We start from the raw sequence: 15044 nt of genomic DNA, 5'->3' as shown, positions 1-15044 counted from the left end.
AGCCTCTGCCTTCAGCTCAGATCATGATCTCGGGGTCCTGGGATCGAGTCCCGCATCGGGCTCTCTGCTCAGTGGGGAGCCTGCTTCCTCTTCTCTCTCTCTGCTTGCCTCTCTGCCTACTTGTGATCTCTCACTGTCAAATAAATAAATAATTTTTTTTTATTTATGTATTTGACAGAGAGAGATCACAAGTAGGCAGAGAGGCAGGCAGAGAGAGAGAGAGGAGGTAGCAGGCTCCCCGCTGAGAAGAGAGCCCGATGCGGGACTCGATCCCAGGACGCCGAGATCATGACCCGAGCTGAAGGCAGAGGCTTAACCCACTGAGCCACCCAGGCGCCCCAATAAATAAAATCTTTAAAAAAAAAAAAAAGTGAAGGTTATTAGCTGCAAACATGAGTGGCATCTGGCATCCCATAAACCATGCCAGGCAGTGTGAGTGGGAACGTAGGCAGCAGAGGACGGGAGTGACCTGGACCACCCTGGGCTCCCCGACCTTCCTCTCTCCTCTCTCTGTCCCGACAGACCCACCTAGAGTCTTTTCATCGGCTTGACTATTGGTGAGACATGTTCCCCACTCCCAGAAGCAGGACAGCATGTTTGGGGGGAATGGAAGTTTCTTGAAATAATGCTCCGAATGTTCTAACATTCCTGATAGAGAGGTTCTACCGGGCTCACTGCTCAAAGCAACCACAAAGACCCAGACCGTGAGACTTTGCAGAGCTATAAAAATCACCGTCTGTTTCTTTGTACATCTGCCCTGTCTCCTTCCAAAAGGAAACTGAGCTCTGAAAATCCGATCATGCGATACATGCCAGATTATTTTCTTTCGCACACACATATTGTGTTGTACAAGTGCTTTTGCAAAGGGAGTGAGCGTTTTGAATGCAGTCATACAGTCTCCCACCACCCCCGCGAGGTGAAGGCTTTCTTTGATACGGCATTCCAAAGGGACCCGCATGGTTTCAAGTCTGTATTCTGCTGCCTTCTCTTAGCATTGCTTAACGACCAGTGATCCTGTTGCTACATGGTCTTCGTCACTACACCTTTTCCTGGACTATAATATCCCATCAACTAGGGTTTACCCTCTTGGTAAGAGCAATAACAACCTTCTAGGAAATTTGTCGCCTCCCCCCGCAACCCTCCCCACTCTGTCTGGTTCCAACCAACCACAAGAGCCTCCTCGTGGCCATCTGACCCAGGTTTGGTCAGTCACGGGTTCCCATTCCTCTGGCCACAGTGACTGGCCCAGGAATGCACAAGTCACCCCAGCCAAGATAGCCTCCTTCTCCGGGCCCCTGGGAAAGAGCTGCTTTCTTTTTCCTCCAAGGTCACAAAGCAGGAACAATGTAAGTCCAGAGCGATCAGACTTGGCCTCCCTTCCACCACCCACCACTCCCCTGTGATGGAGGAAACTAGTCAATAGTGGGAGAAAATGAGTCCCGTACCCAAGGAAAGCAGAGCCAAGAGTTGGAGGGGGCCTGACAACTCAGGGGGTCCCTTGGAAGGCCCCATTTCCTGAGCCACTGAATTCCCTTTTGTGGTTAGGTTAGTGGGGGGCTGGGTTTCTGTCTCTTATTGCTGAAAGAATCAATGATAACCCATTTCCGTGTGCAAGCCACGTAGGTAGCATTCAGGTTTTGCCATTACAATGAACGCTGCAATGGACTTTCTTTTCTTTTCTTTTTTTTTTTTTTTTTTGTCCATAATGCTTTCAATTTGAAATATAATTTTTTAAAAGATTTTATTTATTTATTTGACAGACAGAGATCACAAGTAGGCAGAGAGGCAGGCAGAGAGAGAGAGGAAGGGAAGCAGGCTCCCCGACGAGCAAAGAGCCCGAAGCTGGGCTCAACTCGGGGCTCAACACGGGGCTCAATCCAAGGACCCTGGGATCATGACCTGAGCGGAAGGCAGAGGCTTTAACCCACTGAGCCACCCAGGTGCCCCTTCAATTTGAAATATGACTAACGAAGTAATCAAGGAGTTTCAATGTGATTGGTTTTGATTCTGCTTGAAGATTATTTTCTGGAAGGACACAGGAGCCCTCAGGTCTTATCTCCCAGTTCTTTACCTCCACATCAGGCAGCCTTGAGTGTTCCTTGAAAATCAGGTAGGGCTTGGCCAGGACATCTGGGGAAACCATGGAAGCATAGACATAGTGAAGAGGAAATGGAACTATCCAGAGAACAGTGAAGGGAAAGCTTAGGGGCACCTGGGTGGCTCCATTGGTTAAAGCCTCTGCCTTCCGCTGAGGTCATGATCCCAGGGTCCTGGGATCGAGCCCTGCGTCAGGCTCCCCACTGAGTGCAGAGAGCTGCTTAATGTTCTCTCCATCCATCTCTCCTCTTCCTCCTGCTTGTGCTCTGTCTCTCCCTCTCTCAAATAAATAAAATCTTTTTTTTTTTTTTAAAGGGAATCTTAGCTTTTCAAAATGGAAAGAGAGATAGGATGCTGGAGGAAGGAGAGGCCACATGGTGGGCAACCAGATGGGACAGAACACACACTGAAGGTTGAGCAGGGATGAAGGAAGTGGACAGCAATAATTTTAATTGGTGCCATGCCCAGTCCCCCCATTCTGGTACCTGGTTTTCCTTTGGGGAACTGTTCCCCGCACCTGCTTCCCGCTCCCATCCTTCTAGCCCAGATGGCCCATCCTGGGAGTGGTGCATGGTCCAGAAGCAGCCAGTCAACACATTCTGCCTCCCCTAGCTGCTGAGTTGGGTTCCGGGGCTGAGCGTGGAACACCAGCAGGGCCAAAGCCTAACCCACGCAGGATCCAGGCTCCTTCATTGAAGAAGGGACTCGAGTCCCGTTGATAGCTCATTTCCAAAGACAGCTTCCTCAATCCCTCCCATCCCAAATATCCTCTTGCAGTGTGACGACTGCCACCCCTCTCATCAAGAGGAAGACTTGGTTTTCCCTCCAAGTCAATCTGGGCTGGCCCCGCGGCGACTTGCTTTGATCTAGAGACTTGGGGATGAACCCACGCTCTGCCCGTTTGGGGCCTGAAGAGGACTGGTAGCTTCTGCTTTGTCCTCTTGGGAGCCGGCCATGGGGTGCAGAAATGTGGGCTAGACTCCACTGGGAGGGCACGCGGAGGGAGAAGCCACTCAGAGAACCAGCATGCCCCAGACACCGGCTGGGAAGGAGGTCTTAGGACACGTGACAAGCCCATCTGATGCCACCCAAGGGCATCCACGCTGAGCCCCGACCAAATTCTTTTTTTTTTTTTTTGCTTCAATTCTTGATCCACAGATTCATGAGCAGTGAAATGGTTTGTCTCAAGCCACTCAATTTGGGGTTGATTCATGATGCAACTCTGGACGAGCAAAGCACTGTCTTTCCACTGGGGCTGCGAGGCTGGGAGGGGGGGGACACAGGGCTCGAGCTGCTGGGGGCCATTAGTGAGGTGGCCTGAGAACATCAACACAAGGGAGAGGCAGAGAGACACAGACTGGAGTCCCTGATGCCACTGGCCTGAAATCGTAGCTGTGTTTCCCCTTCTCGGTTAGGTGGATCAGTAAATTCCCATTCTGCAAGCTGGTTTGGGTTGGGTGTCTGTCACTTGTCTGACTCGTGGTTTCGGCCCAGGTTGTGGTCTCAGGGTCCTGAGATCGAGCCCCATGTCCACTAAGCGTGGAGCCTGATAAGGACTGTCTCTCCCTCTCCCTCTGCTCCTCCCACCCTGTGTTCTCTCTCTCTCAAATAAATCAATCTTAGAAAGAAAAATACTTTTAAAAAATCCCTTAGGGGGGCGCCTGGGTGGCTCAGTGGGTTAAGCCGCTGCCTTCGGCTCAGGTCATGATCTCAGGGTCCTGGGATCGAGTCCCGCATCGGGCTCTCTGCTCAGCAGGGAGCCTGCTTCCTCCTCTCTCTCTGCCTACTTGTGATCTCTCTCTGTCAAATAAATAAATAAAATCTAAAAAAAAAAAAAAAAAAAAAAATCCCTTAGGAAGCCAGGGGCTCCTAGGGAGGAATGCAAAATGTAACTGAACCTAACTGTAGGACAAGTGTGTGCTATAACTTAACCAAACAGGGCGGGCAGGCGGGCGGGGGAGGTGCTGACCCAGTCACTCCAGAAATGAGTGGAGTCTCTGTGATGACAGGCAGAAGGAAACTGCCCTGTACCGTGGGGCTGTGGGTTCACAGTTCTGACAAGTCCTGCACATGTACATTGGAACTGAGCAATTAAGTAAGTGGAATGGTGATAAGAGAGGAGTCAGGTTGGGGTGCCTGGGTGGCTCAGTTGTTAAGTATCTGCCTTGGGCTCTGGTGGTGACCCCAGAGTCCTGGGATTGAGCCCTGCAACAGCGGGAAGCCTGCTTCTCCTTCTCTCACTCCCCCTGCTTGTGTTCCCTCTCTTGCTGTGTCTCTCTGTCAAATAAATAAATTTTAAATAAATAATAAATCTTTAAAATAAAATCTTTTAAAAAAAAGGGGGGGGGCGCCTGGGTGGCTCAGTGAGTTAAAGCCTCTGCCTTCAGCTCAGGTCATGATCCCAGGGTCCTGGGATGGAGCCCCAGCATCGCATCGGGCTCTCTGCTCAGCGGGGAGCCTGCTTCCCCCACCCCACTGCCTGCCTCTCTGCCTACTTGTGATCTCTGTCTGTCAAATAAATAAATAAAATCTTTAAAAAGAGAGGTGGGGGCGGGGGGAGTCAGGCTGCTCACTCTTGGAGTGAGAGTTTGCAGAGAAGCACCGGAGAGGAGGTTACAATGAACCCTGTAGCAATGGATTAGGGCTGGAGAGGAGGTTACAATGATCCCTGTAGCAATGGATTAGGGCTGGAGTGTTGTATGAACTCACGTTCCGCTTAAAGGAGATACAGATTGATACACACAGAAATACATACACGGCTTACTAAACGCTAACATTTACTTGCTTTCTCAGGATACCCCAATGGCAACAAGCACATTCAGTGCCCAGATTTTGGTCTTTTCCTTTCTTTCCTTTTTAGACATGTGTTTAAAGCAATCTCTACAACCAGGGTGGGGCCCAGACATTGGTTTTTGATACATTCTCCAAAGGAAGGAACTAGAGCTTCTTGGAGAAATGGCTGATTCTAGCACTGGGACAGGGAATATACAAGACATCCAGGAGCATCATATTGGGTCAGAAAATAGAGAAATGCTTCACAAAAATGTTTTAATTAAAAAGTTTTTTTTTTCTGATGGCGATGTGTCAAAGAAATACAGAAAGCAAGTAAAAGAGCTCCCAGGGCTAAAGTTGGAACACTTGGGGCAACAAAATAAAGTATACTGATTTACAACCCAAAGTATAAAATAAAAATCCGTTCAATCCATACTGATAGAAATCCATAGGTGAATAAACAAATAAATGAGGGCGACCAACTTCCCATGAAAAATTCCAAATAAGGGGGCGCCTGGGTGGTTCAATGGGTTAAAGCCTCTGCCTTCAGCTCCAGTCTTGATCTCAGGATCCTGGGCTTGAGCCCCTCTGCTCCCCCCACACCACCCGCCACCTGCCGCTCTGCCTACTTGTGATCTCTCTCTCTCTCTGTCAAATAAATAAAATCTTTTAAAAAAGAAAAAGAAAAAGAATTCCGAGTAAGTTGTGCAAATACTTCTCCCTCAAGGGGGCAGAGTCTAACTCTCCACTCCTAAGTGTGGGCCGAGCATAGTCACCTCCTTTCAAAGAACAGGGTAGGCACCTGGGTGGCCTGAGTCAGCTACAAGTCTGACTTTTGGTTTTGACTCCAGTCATGATCTCAGCTTAACCCCTCCCCCAAATAAATAAATCTTTAAAATCATGTTTTTAGGGGCGCCTGGGTTGCTCAGTGACTCTGCTTTCGGCTCAGGTCATGATCCCAGCGTCCTGGGATCCAGCCCCGCATCCTAATCGGGCTCTCTGCTCAGTGGGGAGCCTGCTTCCTCCTCTCTCTCTGACTGCTTCTCAGTCTGTCAAATAAATAAATAAAATCTTTTTAAAAAAATCGTGTTTTTAAAGTAGTCTATTTCTAGGGCACTAGATATTAAAGATAAACGGCTTAAGCCAGGGGCACCTAGGTAACTCCATCAGTTAAGTGGCTGACCTTTGATTTCTATTCAAGATCCCAAGGTCCTGGGATGGAGCCTTCAGTAGGTCTTCAGTAGAAGTCTGCTTCCTCCTCTCCCCGCAACTTGTGCTCTTCCAATGGTTCCAAAACCTATGCACACACCATAATAACCTGGAGGGTTTGTTCAGTCTATCTTTCACCTCCTGTTTACCTTCTGATGAAGAAGTCTGGGGCAGGACTAGACAATTTGCATTCCCTCCCCCCACCCCGGGTGCTGCTGGTGCTGCTCCAGGGACCCCACTTTGAGAACTGGTGTAAATTCTAGGATTAAAATGATTAAAATACTGATTAATTCTCATCCCATCCACCAGGTGGAGAAATCTGGGAGCATCCACTGGAAATTTTCAGGGTACTCTTTCAGAGCCCGTCTTGAGAACCTTGGGGGAGAAACCCACTGTCTGCTCTACTTCGTCCTCCAGCCCTCCTGCCTCCCTAAGGCTCAATGAGAGGGCAGGTGGAGGAGGGCGACAGAGAGATGTCTCAGACACACTCCCGGTGGGGCATCCAAGAACTCCCAGGGTAGTGAAAGGAGCCAGAGAGTAAACAATTGCTAATTTACTGCTTGAGGAGCAAAAGAGCATGGAAAACCTTAGAAAGCTTCAAGGGTCAGGAGAGATCAAGCTCAAGGTGAGGAATGACTTGGGAATCACTAAAAGAAGGGGGAAGGGCATTCCCAGCAGTGAGAACAGGATCCAGGAGGGCACAGGGGTCGGCAGCTCTCGACTTTTCTGGAACCCTGATAACTGGACACTTGGTAGGAGTCCAACACTTTTCCCTCAGGTAAGTGCAATAGATAATTAGCATTCCCATTGCCAAAGGAAGCCCTGAAATGTTAAGTAACTTCCCTAAGGTCATCCTGCTGGTAAGCGAGTTACACACTGGAGCTCCAAAGCCGCTGTTGAGTCTAAATCTGGAGGCTGCCTCACACGCAGGCAGGCAGCCTGTCTCCTCCTCCCCCCTCCCCGCACCCGCCCCAGCTGACATCCCCCATCCTGCTTTCTTTCTCCAAACCTTCTTTCTCCTTCAACCCCTTCCCGAGGTTGCTAGCTTCCCCAGTCTCTTTTCTCAGGTTTCCCGTAATTAACCGTTAGCAGACTGATGAGCAAAGACCCAGGCGCTCTCCCACCACTAGCTGACCGTGGAAAGCTAAGCCCTGGGATCCACTCCCCTGCTTCTCCCCGCCCGCTCTTCTCTGGATTGCCGCGAGGATCAAGAGCTCGGGGCCGCGGCTGAACTCCCACGTCGTCCTTCGGGGCCCGCAGCTAGCCACACCCCGGCGCTGGGACCTACGAATCCCGCCCTCAGCCTCGGGAGATCCGTCCGGTCCAGCAGGTGTGTCCCCTCCGCACCTGCGGGAGGAGCCCCAGCTCCCGGGCTCTCCAGGCGCCAGCGCCCGCGGGGGAGCGTTTATCTGCCTTTTGGCAGTCCCCGTCCGCCGCGAACTCCGGCAGGAGGTGAAGGGAGGAGCGCCCTCCGCCCGCCCCGGAGCCGCGCCAACCCAGCTCCCTCTCCGACCCCGTAAGGAGCGGCTGCGTCCGCGCTCGGCCTCCACGCCCGCCCTGCAGCCCCGCGCCCAAGCTCCCCTCCCGGCGAGAGATACGTGCTCCGCTCCCGGGGCGCCGCTCCCGAGCCCCGAATCTGCGGCGCCGCTGGCGGCGCCCGCGCGGGCGCGCGGAGGGTTAATCCCAACCGCCCCGGCCCGCTGAGTCCGGGGGCCGGGTCGCCGAGAGCACCTCCCATTGGCCGAGGAGCCGGCTCGGCGCTGATTGGCTGGCGCTGTGGGCCCTGGCTGCCTCAGCTCCCCATTGGGCGCCGCTCTCGGGTGGCTGGAGTGTGGCGGTCCGGCCTCCGCAGGCTGCGCGGGGCCGAGCTAGCTGCTGCGGGTTCGCTGGGCAGCTGCCTGGGGACGCTGCTCCTGGGCCGGAGTTCCGACTTCCTTCCCCGATACAGACGCCGCCGATCTTCTCCCGGATCGTCTTCCTCCGTAACCTGCTGCTTTCCTTTTTCCTTCCTCCCGGCTCCCACCTCCCGAATCCCCGCTGCCCTTTCCTGCTCCAGGGCCCTCCCGGAGCCGAGCATCCCGGGTATCCACCTGCCATCCTCCTGGCTTCTTGCCCTTCCTTGACCTCAGGTCCCGTGACCCACGGAACCCCGTCATAACCTCACCAGACTCTTCCTAAACTCCTTTTCCTCCTCTCTCTGCCAGCTCCCCACTCCAAATTCCAGCTACCCTTGACCTCTTGACCTCTGACCCTGACCTTCTCAATGGCTATCTCCTGCAGCGGTGAGGACTGCTGACACGGAGTCCTGCCCCTGAGTTCTGCTTACACCCCACCCTCCCACCCCACCCCCTGTTTCTGAAGCTTGTTTTTCACTTTCTTACTCCTGGGCCACTTCCTGTTACTGCTACCCCACCATGGACTTTTTGATGAGTGGCCTGGCGGCCTGCGGGGCCTGCTTGTTCACCAACCCCCTGGAAGTGGTAAAGACCAGGATGCAGTTGCAGGGGGAACTGCGGGCCCCCGGCACCTACCAGCGGCACTACCGAAACGTCTTCCATGCCTTCATCACCATCGGCAAGGTGGATGGCCCGGCTGCGCTGCAGAAGGGACTGGCCCCTGCTCTCTTATACCAGTTCCTGATGAATGGCATCCGCTTGGGCACCTATGGGCTGGCTGAGGCTGGGGGCTACCTGCACACGGCGGAAGGCGCCCTCAGCCGTCCCCGCAGCGCCGCAGCTGGGGCCCTGGCTGGGGTCATGGGAGCCTACTTGGGGAGCCCCATCTACATGGTGAGAGGAAGGGTCTTGCCTGGGGCCTTCCAGCAGACCATGGTGTAGGGCGGGGCCTGGGCCTTCAGGACCCGATCCTGAGATTGGGAGCGGGTTTTTGTTGGGGTGGATGAGGAATTCGAGTCATGTACATCAGCGGGTGTAGGGTTCAGGGAAAGTCTGGGCACCACAAAATTAGAATCCCACAGTTTCCTCCTTTGAGTCTTCTGGAATAGGTGAAGGGTCAATAGCCTGAGGGCCAGAGATGGGAAGTGACTAGCTTAAAGTCACACAGTTACTTGTTGCTAGCAGTAGGTCCTGTTTAGTGCTCCTTCTGGAAGAAACTGGGAGGCAGGCAGTTCTGTAAGACATGCAGTGTGGTCTCACTCCCTGCGTGGGACATTCAGGGACAGTGACCCCCAGAGTCAGCCTCCACATGCCTCCCCGGGGTTTGGCTGACAGATACCCCTTGCAACATGCCCGAGGGTCAGATGGTGGAGCCTGGTCCACGGGGGTGGCTGGAGATCCAGTCTGGGAATAGGAGCCGTTGTGAGAGGCCAGACACCCGAGAGTTGCCTAGAGTTGCCTAAACGAGAACAATCTTAGGAAATGTTGCCATTCTCTAACCTCTCCATCCCCCACCCAATCCCCAAGGGAAGGAGGATGGAGAGGGAGTGGGGGGTGTCTTGCAGTGCTAGGAGATCCATCCCCTGGGACTGGAGCCAAGGGACACAGAGTCTCATGACCAGTGTGTTAATGTGAACAACAATAATTATCAGATTAAAAGGATATTCCTTGCTGAACACCCTAGCGGAAGTATGATGGGGTCAAGCCTTTGGGTCTTTGAGGTGGGAGGCTGGCCCTTGGGCCACAGGCTGTGATATTCTTTTGTTCCCAGGTGAAGACACATCTACAGGCACAGGCAGCCTCAGAAATTGCCGTGGGTCACCAGTATAAGCATCAGGTGAGGGTTCTCCAACCCTGCTGGAGTCCCTGCCCATTCTTTCCCATCCCCCACACTGCCTCCCCTCCCCAGCTCCCTGCCTGCCCCCTACAACTCCAGCCCAGCCTCACCACCCACCCCCCGCCCCTCTTCTGGAGCAGGGAGAAAGGGAACAATGGCGGGTAGTATACCTATTCCGATTCTAAGTCCACACGGAACCTGTTGTCCCGACTCCGGGTGCCTGTGGAGGACCCATCGTTGGCAGTGTGAGGTGGCGGCCCCTGATGCTGGGGGGACTGAAGCCAGCCCCCATGGTCTTCCCCCTACCAGGGCATGTTTCAGGCGCTAAGCGAGATTGGCCAGAAACATGGGCTGGTGGGGTTGTGGCGCGGGGCCCTGGGCGGCCTGCCCCGAGTTATCATCGGTTCCTCCACCCAGCTGTGCACCTTCTCGTCCACCAAGGACCTCATCACTCAGTGGGAGGTACTACCCCGGGGGGGGGGGGGGGGGAGGGCGGGGCCTCCCTTGGACTTCCGGGCAAGGGGTGGACATGCTGAAGGGGACCCCAGAGGGGACTGTGCTCATGGTCAATGTCAAGGAATGGCAGGAAGCCTTGGGGGTCACTGACTTTACACCCTCCCCACGGTCCTCTTGTCACTCCCTCCCAGATGGTGGATCTGAGTCCTCCAGCATCCTGCCCTTCCTCCTTCACAGTCTTCTAACCAGCCGCATGGAAACTCCCTGAGTTACCGGCTCTCTACTCTCCCCAGGGCAGGGCCTGTCCTTTCCGAGGGGTCCAGGGATGAGCTGACACACCTCTCCCTGCTTCACCCTTAGATATTTCCGCCCCAGAGCTGGAAGGTGGCTCTGGTGGCTGCCATGGTGAGTGGCATCGCTGTGGTCCTGGCCATGACACCCTTTGATGTGGTCAGCACGAGGCTCTACAACCAGCCCACTGATGCCCAGGGCAAGGTAAGGGAATGTTCTGGAGGGCCGGCCGGCTGAGCAGGCCAGGGCAGGTGGTGGGTGAAAGTGAATGGTGGGTGCAGGAGGGGACAGCCTAGAATGCAGCCCACTGAGAGTAGGCCCCTGGTGGGCTCTGACAAACGCCTTCCCTGTGCTCTTCCCCCCTCTCAACCTGCTCTCAGGGCCTGATGTACCGGGGGATACTGGATGCCCTTCTACAGACCGCTCGGACAGAGGGCGTCTTTGGCATGTACAAGGGTATAGGTGCCTCCTACTTCCGCCTTGGCCCCCACACTGTCCTTTCCCTCTTCTTCTGGGACCAGTTACGCACCCTCTACAACACGTACACCAAATGACACCAGGCACTCTTGCACACACCACCAAATCAGCACTCCTTGGACACTTCTGCCTCCAGTCCTATGTCCTGGCAACTTCTGACCAGGTGACCCTTCGTCCCTCCAAGGGGAACAGCCAACTCCACTCCCCATCTGATTTTCTCAGGGTTGAATCACTACAAGGGACAGTCTCCCTCCTTTCCTTCGGTGTCCCTTTAAACCTTCCCTCCCTTTCCTCCTGGACATGTCACACCCCTCCCCCCCTTCCTCAGGGCTGAACCAGTCACTCCAAAGTTTTCCCTCCTTTTGTTTGGACAGCCTTGGGTCCCTTCTGATCCTATGCACAAACTTCTTTAACTCCCCACTACAAGACCAAAGGGAACTGAGGGGACCTAGGTGTCTTGTTAGATGCAAAGGCACAGAGATCTTATCTTGATTATAAAGCCAGTTTATTTCTGCAGACAGGAGATGTCTCATGTTTATGCATAGGGAAGGAATTAGGGGTATGTATCCAACCCCTTGTTTCCCTTGAAGAATGAGGTCCCCATGTACTACAGCAACTTCACGCAGTGTTTCAGCATCTTTACTGGGGACCAAAGATGTTGGGGTCGTGAAGGGTCAGACCGGTCACCAGCTGTTCGAAGTCACCCAGGATCCAGGGCGGAAGTGACAGATTTTCAGGACCAAGAGATAACCTATGGTCAGGGCTTGGGGGTGGGGGAACAGAGGGAGAGAGAACATCATCCAGGCCTCGAGTGGGGGAAGTTCCCACTTCCTGTGCCCTGGAGGACCTAGGTATCTGTGACCCCAAACCTCTGGCCCTCTCCCTCTTACTTGGAGGACCCCACCAGCCAGTCTCCTGGCTCTGCCCCTCCCAGCATATCCTCCTGGGGACCCAGTCATGAGCCACGCATCCTTCCTGTCCTCCTTACGGGGGATCATTGAAGGTGAGCAGGAGATCAGTCTGGTACTGGGGCAGCCGCAGCAAAGCCTGGTGCACTGTCACATCCTTTGCTACCTAAAGCGATCAGAGTGGAGATGCTTACCTGACCATCCCTGCCCAGGGCCACTCCCTTCACCCGTCTGGGAATCTCACACTCCCCTGCCCTCACCTGGTGGTTTTCTTTAGCTACCTGCTGCTTGCCAGACAGGACCCAGGCTTCTTGACAGCAGCTCCTCAGAGCCAGGTTCTCCAAAAGGAGGGGCTGCACACTGTCCACCTGCACAGACCTCGCCCCCTGCACCCCGCCCACGTCCTCAAAGTGGTACCTAGAGTACGGGGATGAGGGTCAGGGAGGGCCGTCTCACACCCCCCAACTCCCCTCTCCCCTCCAGCATCTTTGAGTCCCTTGAGCTCCGCTCACTTCCGGTAATAAGGTGATGCCCTTGGAGTTCTCATTGCCCTGATTAACCGCGCAGTCGCAGGCCCCGCCCACCTCCTCGGCTCCGGCCCTCCCATTGGCCCGCCGGGCGGGTCGCCGCCTCCCTCACCGCGCAGCCTCCTCTCCCTGCACGTGGGCCTGCAGCTCCAGAAGTTCCACGATCAGGCTCTGGTCCGTCGCGCGGTGGCAGAAAACTTCCTGGTTGTCCGGGACCGGTCGGAGGTCGCTGGAGGGAGGCGAGGCGGACCCCGGCTCAGCCCCGCCCGCCTCTGCCGGCATCCCACCCGGCCGGCCCGCGGCGCCCACGCCTTCTCACCTAACGTCAAGGGCCCCGGGAGGGAGAGCGGCGGAGAAGGCGCCCCCGAACAGCGGGTAGTCTCGCGCGGGCTCCATGGGCTTCTGACCAGGGGCGGGCATTAGAGAGATGTAGAAGCCCAGGCGCAGCCACGCGGCATCACCGCCGCTAAGGGTCCCCCTTAGCTCCCGCCCCTTTAAGGATGGGCCCCGCCCTGCGGCCGCGCTGGCCAATCGGCGCCTGCGCCGTGGGGGCGGGGCCCAGCGGGGCGGGGCCCGGAAGCCTGGCTCTCCCGGGGGCGCGGGGCGGGACTTGGGGGTCGGCTGGGAGCTCAGACCTCGCGCGTGGGGTTTGTGACGCCGTTGTGCTCGCTGGGTCGCGCCCCCAGTCTTTTCTCTTTAAAGGGGTCGTATCTTCTCAGGCTGTCGCCTGAGACCCTCCTTGGGGGCCCTTGCTCGTGCGAGGTGGGGTCCAGGTGGGCTCTCCCGAGTCCGGGGAGAATCCTTTGAGGGTCTCGCAGCTCCCCCTTGGGGCGTCTTGATGGCAGCCAGCTGCAAACCAGACCACTAATTCCCGGATGCGGGGAGTTCGGAGAACGCTGGGGCCAGGTGTGGGGCCGGGTTAGGATTCAGGCCTCTCGCCTTCCTTCAGGCCAGACCCAACCCGGGGATTAGGTTTTTAATCCTCCTCAAATCTTGCCTTGAGAACGCAGCGGGGGCTGGGGGTGGCGAGGGGGGCCGCCCCCACACGCACCTGGAGGAAAACACGGATTAAACCCTCTGTTGTTGCTCTTTCATAGAGTTTTAAAATTTCTTCAAGTTTCAGCTCGGTTACATCCTCCCCACTCTTTTCTCCATTCATGTTTGATTCCTGGCACCCGGCCGTGTTCGGGATGTAACAGACCCTTTCTGTATTGTTGAACGATTGAATAAACCCCACCCACGGGGTTCCCAAGTGCTGACTCTACTTACGGACCCTAATAATTTCAGGACACTGGGGCCAGGGACACCTAATTTTCGGCCCCATACCAAAGCCGGGGGTACAAGGGCGATTAGGGCAGGATCCCTGCCTCACCGGGAACCGAGGAGTACACTTTGAGTTGTGAAGTTTGGCCCAAAACTTACCAGGGCATCCTAGGAGTGTACTAGGCAGGAGAATATCCGGAAAAGTGGGGTTTTGGGAAATGCAAGTGTATCGGCTGGGCAAGGATGCAGTGGGGGTCCGGTGAGACCCGTGAGCGGTGCTGCTGGAGAGATGGTTTTGTGCAGGGTTTTTACAAAGCATCCTAAAGAGCTTGGGCTGTTCCCTTCTTACAGCCAGCCTCAGACTTCTCTGGTCCTTACGTCCTCATCTCTAAAACGTCGTTGGGATGTAGCTGTGTCTGTTTCTGGGCAAGGAGAGCGGTCTAGGTTTGAGCCTCGAGGAATTCTAGAGAGGGAGTGTTGCAGGCACTAGAGGGAGAGGAGGAGCCCAGACAATGGAAACCAAGGGAGCTAGAACAGAGAAGTCGGCTGTCACTGCCTCTCTGGGATCTGGGATGAGATGCAGAGTGGCAGACCTCGTCTGGCCCTCCCTCTCCGTTCCTGCCGGCTGAGCACTCCCACCCCCACCCCAGCCCCCCAGGCCAGTACTGGCTCTAGCTGCCTTGTGAGCAGTCAAGCAGATAGGGAACTCTTGGAAAGGGACCTTCAAGGACTAAGAAGTTAACAGGGCCCTGGCACTGGGCACTAGGGATGGGAGCCTCCTGAGCCAGGAGGAGGTTGCACAGGATTAGGGAGACTGAGGAGGAAAACCTCCCACTTCGTGATTTGGGGTCTCTGGCATGCCAGGAGCCATGCTCTTGGATGAGCCTTGTGCAGCCGTGGACTCCTGGCGCACTATAGTCCTTGAGCTCTTCCAAGTGGTAAGAAGCTGATCTCCACGAAGGGATTCAGGCACAGGGCTAGACCTCCTCTGGGAGAGTGGGGAAGGCAGCTGCCCTAACCTGACAAATTCCCACTTGGACTTCACTTCTCTCCCTCTCATCCTCACTTCTGTCTTGGTGTCTGTCACTTCTCTGGTTCCTCCCAACTGCTGACTCTCTTGTATCTTCAAATTCCAACTCCCAAGAGACAGAATCCAAGGACCTGTTTGGACAGCTGTCCTGCCTGGCATCTTCCCAGGCCTCCCCCAGTCCAGCTGGCTGTGGCTAGGATGATGAGACAAATCTCAGTAAACTGAGGTGGCCCAAGCTGTTTTTCTCGGGGAGGGGGGTGAGGATTTGACCCTGTCCTGGCT

The 15044-nt window shown here is 55.1% G+C and overlaps 2 protein-coding genes across 5 annotated transcripts; one reads left to right on the top strand and one right to left on the bottom strand.

The window, feature by feature from the left end:
• Positions 1-7913: 7913 nt before the first annotated feature.
• SLC25A35 (solute carrier family 25 member 35) lies at positions 7914-11550 on the top strand. Of its 2 annotated transcripts, XM_044249048.1 has the most exons (5): positions 7914-8867; positions 9745-9810; positions 10120-10272; positions 10627-10761; positions 10938-11550. In XM_044249048.1, exons 1-5 carry the CDS (start codon positions 8493-8495, stop codon positions 11109-11111), a joined length of 903 nt encoding a protein of 300 aa, XP_044104983.1. In that variant the 5' UTR covers positions 7914-8492; the 3' UTR covers positions 11112-11550. The 2 variants fall into 2 exon arrangements, with proteins under 2 accessions (XP_044104983.1, XP_044104984.1); XM_044249049.1 differs by lacking the exon at positions 10120-10272.
• Positions 11518-12949, bottom strand: RANGRF (RAN guanine nucleotide release factor). Of its 3 annotated transcripts, none has more exons than XM_044249050.1 (5): positions 12789-12949; positions 12582-12698; positions 12203-12359; positions 12023-12108; positions 11518-11797 (listed from the first exon to the last, which is right to left on the bottom strand). In XM_044249050.1, exons 1-5 carry the CDS (start codon positions 12887-12889, stop codon positions 11674-11676), a joined length of 585 nt encoding a protein of 194 aa, XP_044104985.1. In that variant the 5' UTR covers positions 12890-12949; the 3' UTR covers positions 11518-11673. The 3 variants fall into 3 exon arrangements, with proteins under 3 accessions (XP_044104985.1, XP_044104986.1, XP_044104987.1); XM_044249051.1 differs by having other exon boundaries at positions 11518-11785; XM_044249052.1 differs by having other exon boundaries at positions 12224-12359.
• Between the last annotated feature and the right edge of the window lie 2095 nt (positions 12950-15044).

The sequence above is a fragment of the Neovison vison genome, chromosome 5, assembly GCF_020171115.1.
Source record: "Neovison vison isolate M4711 chromosome 5, ASM_NN_V1, whole genome shotgun sequence".
In the NCBI taxonomy this organism is placed as follows: domain Eukaryota; kingdom Metazoa; phylum Chordata; class Mammalia; order Carnivora; family Mustelidae; genus Neogale; species Neogale vison.
The sequence above is the reverse complement of the archived record's forward strand: the minus strand, read 5'-3'. Positions and strand labels throughout refer to the sequence as shown.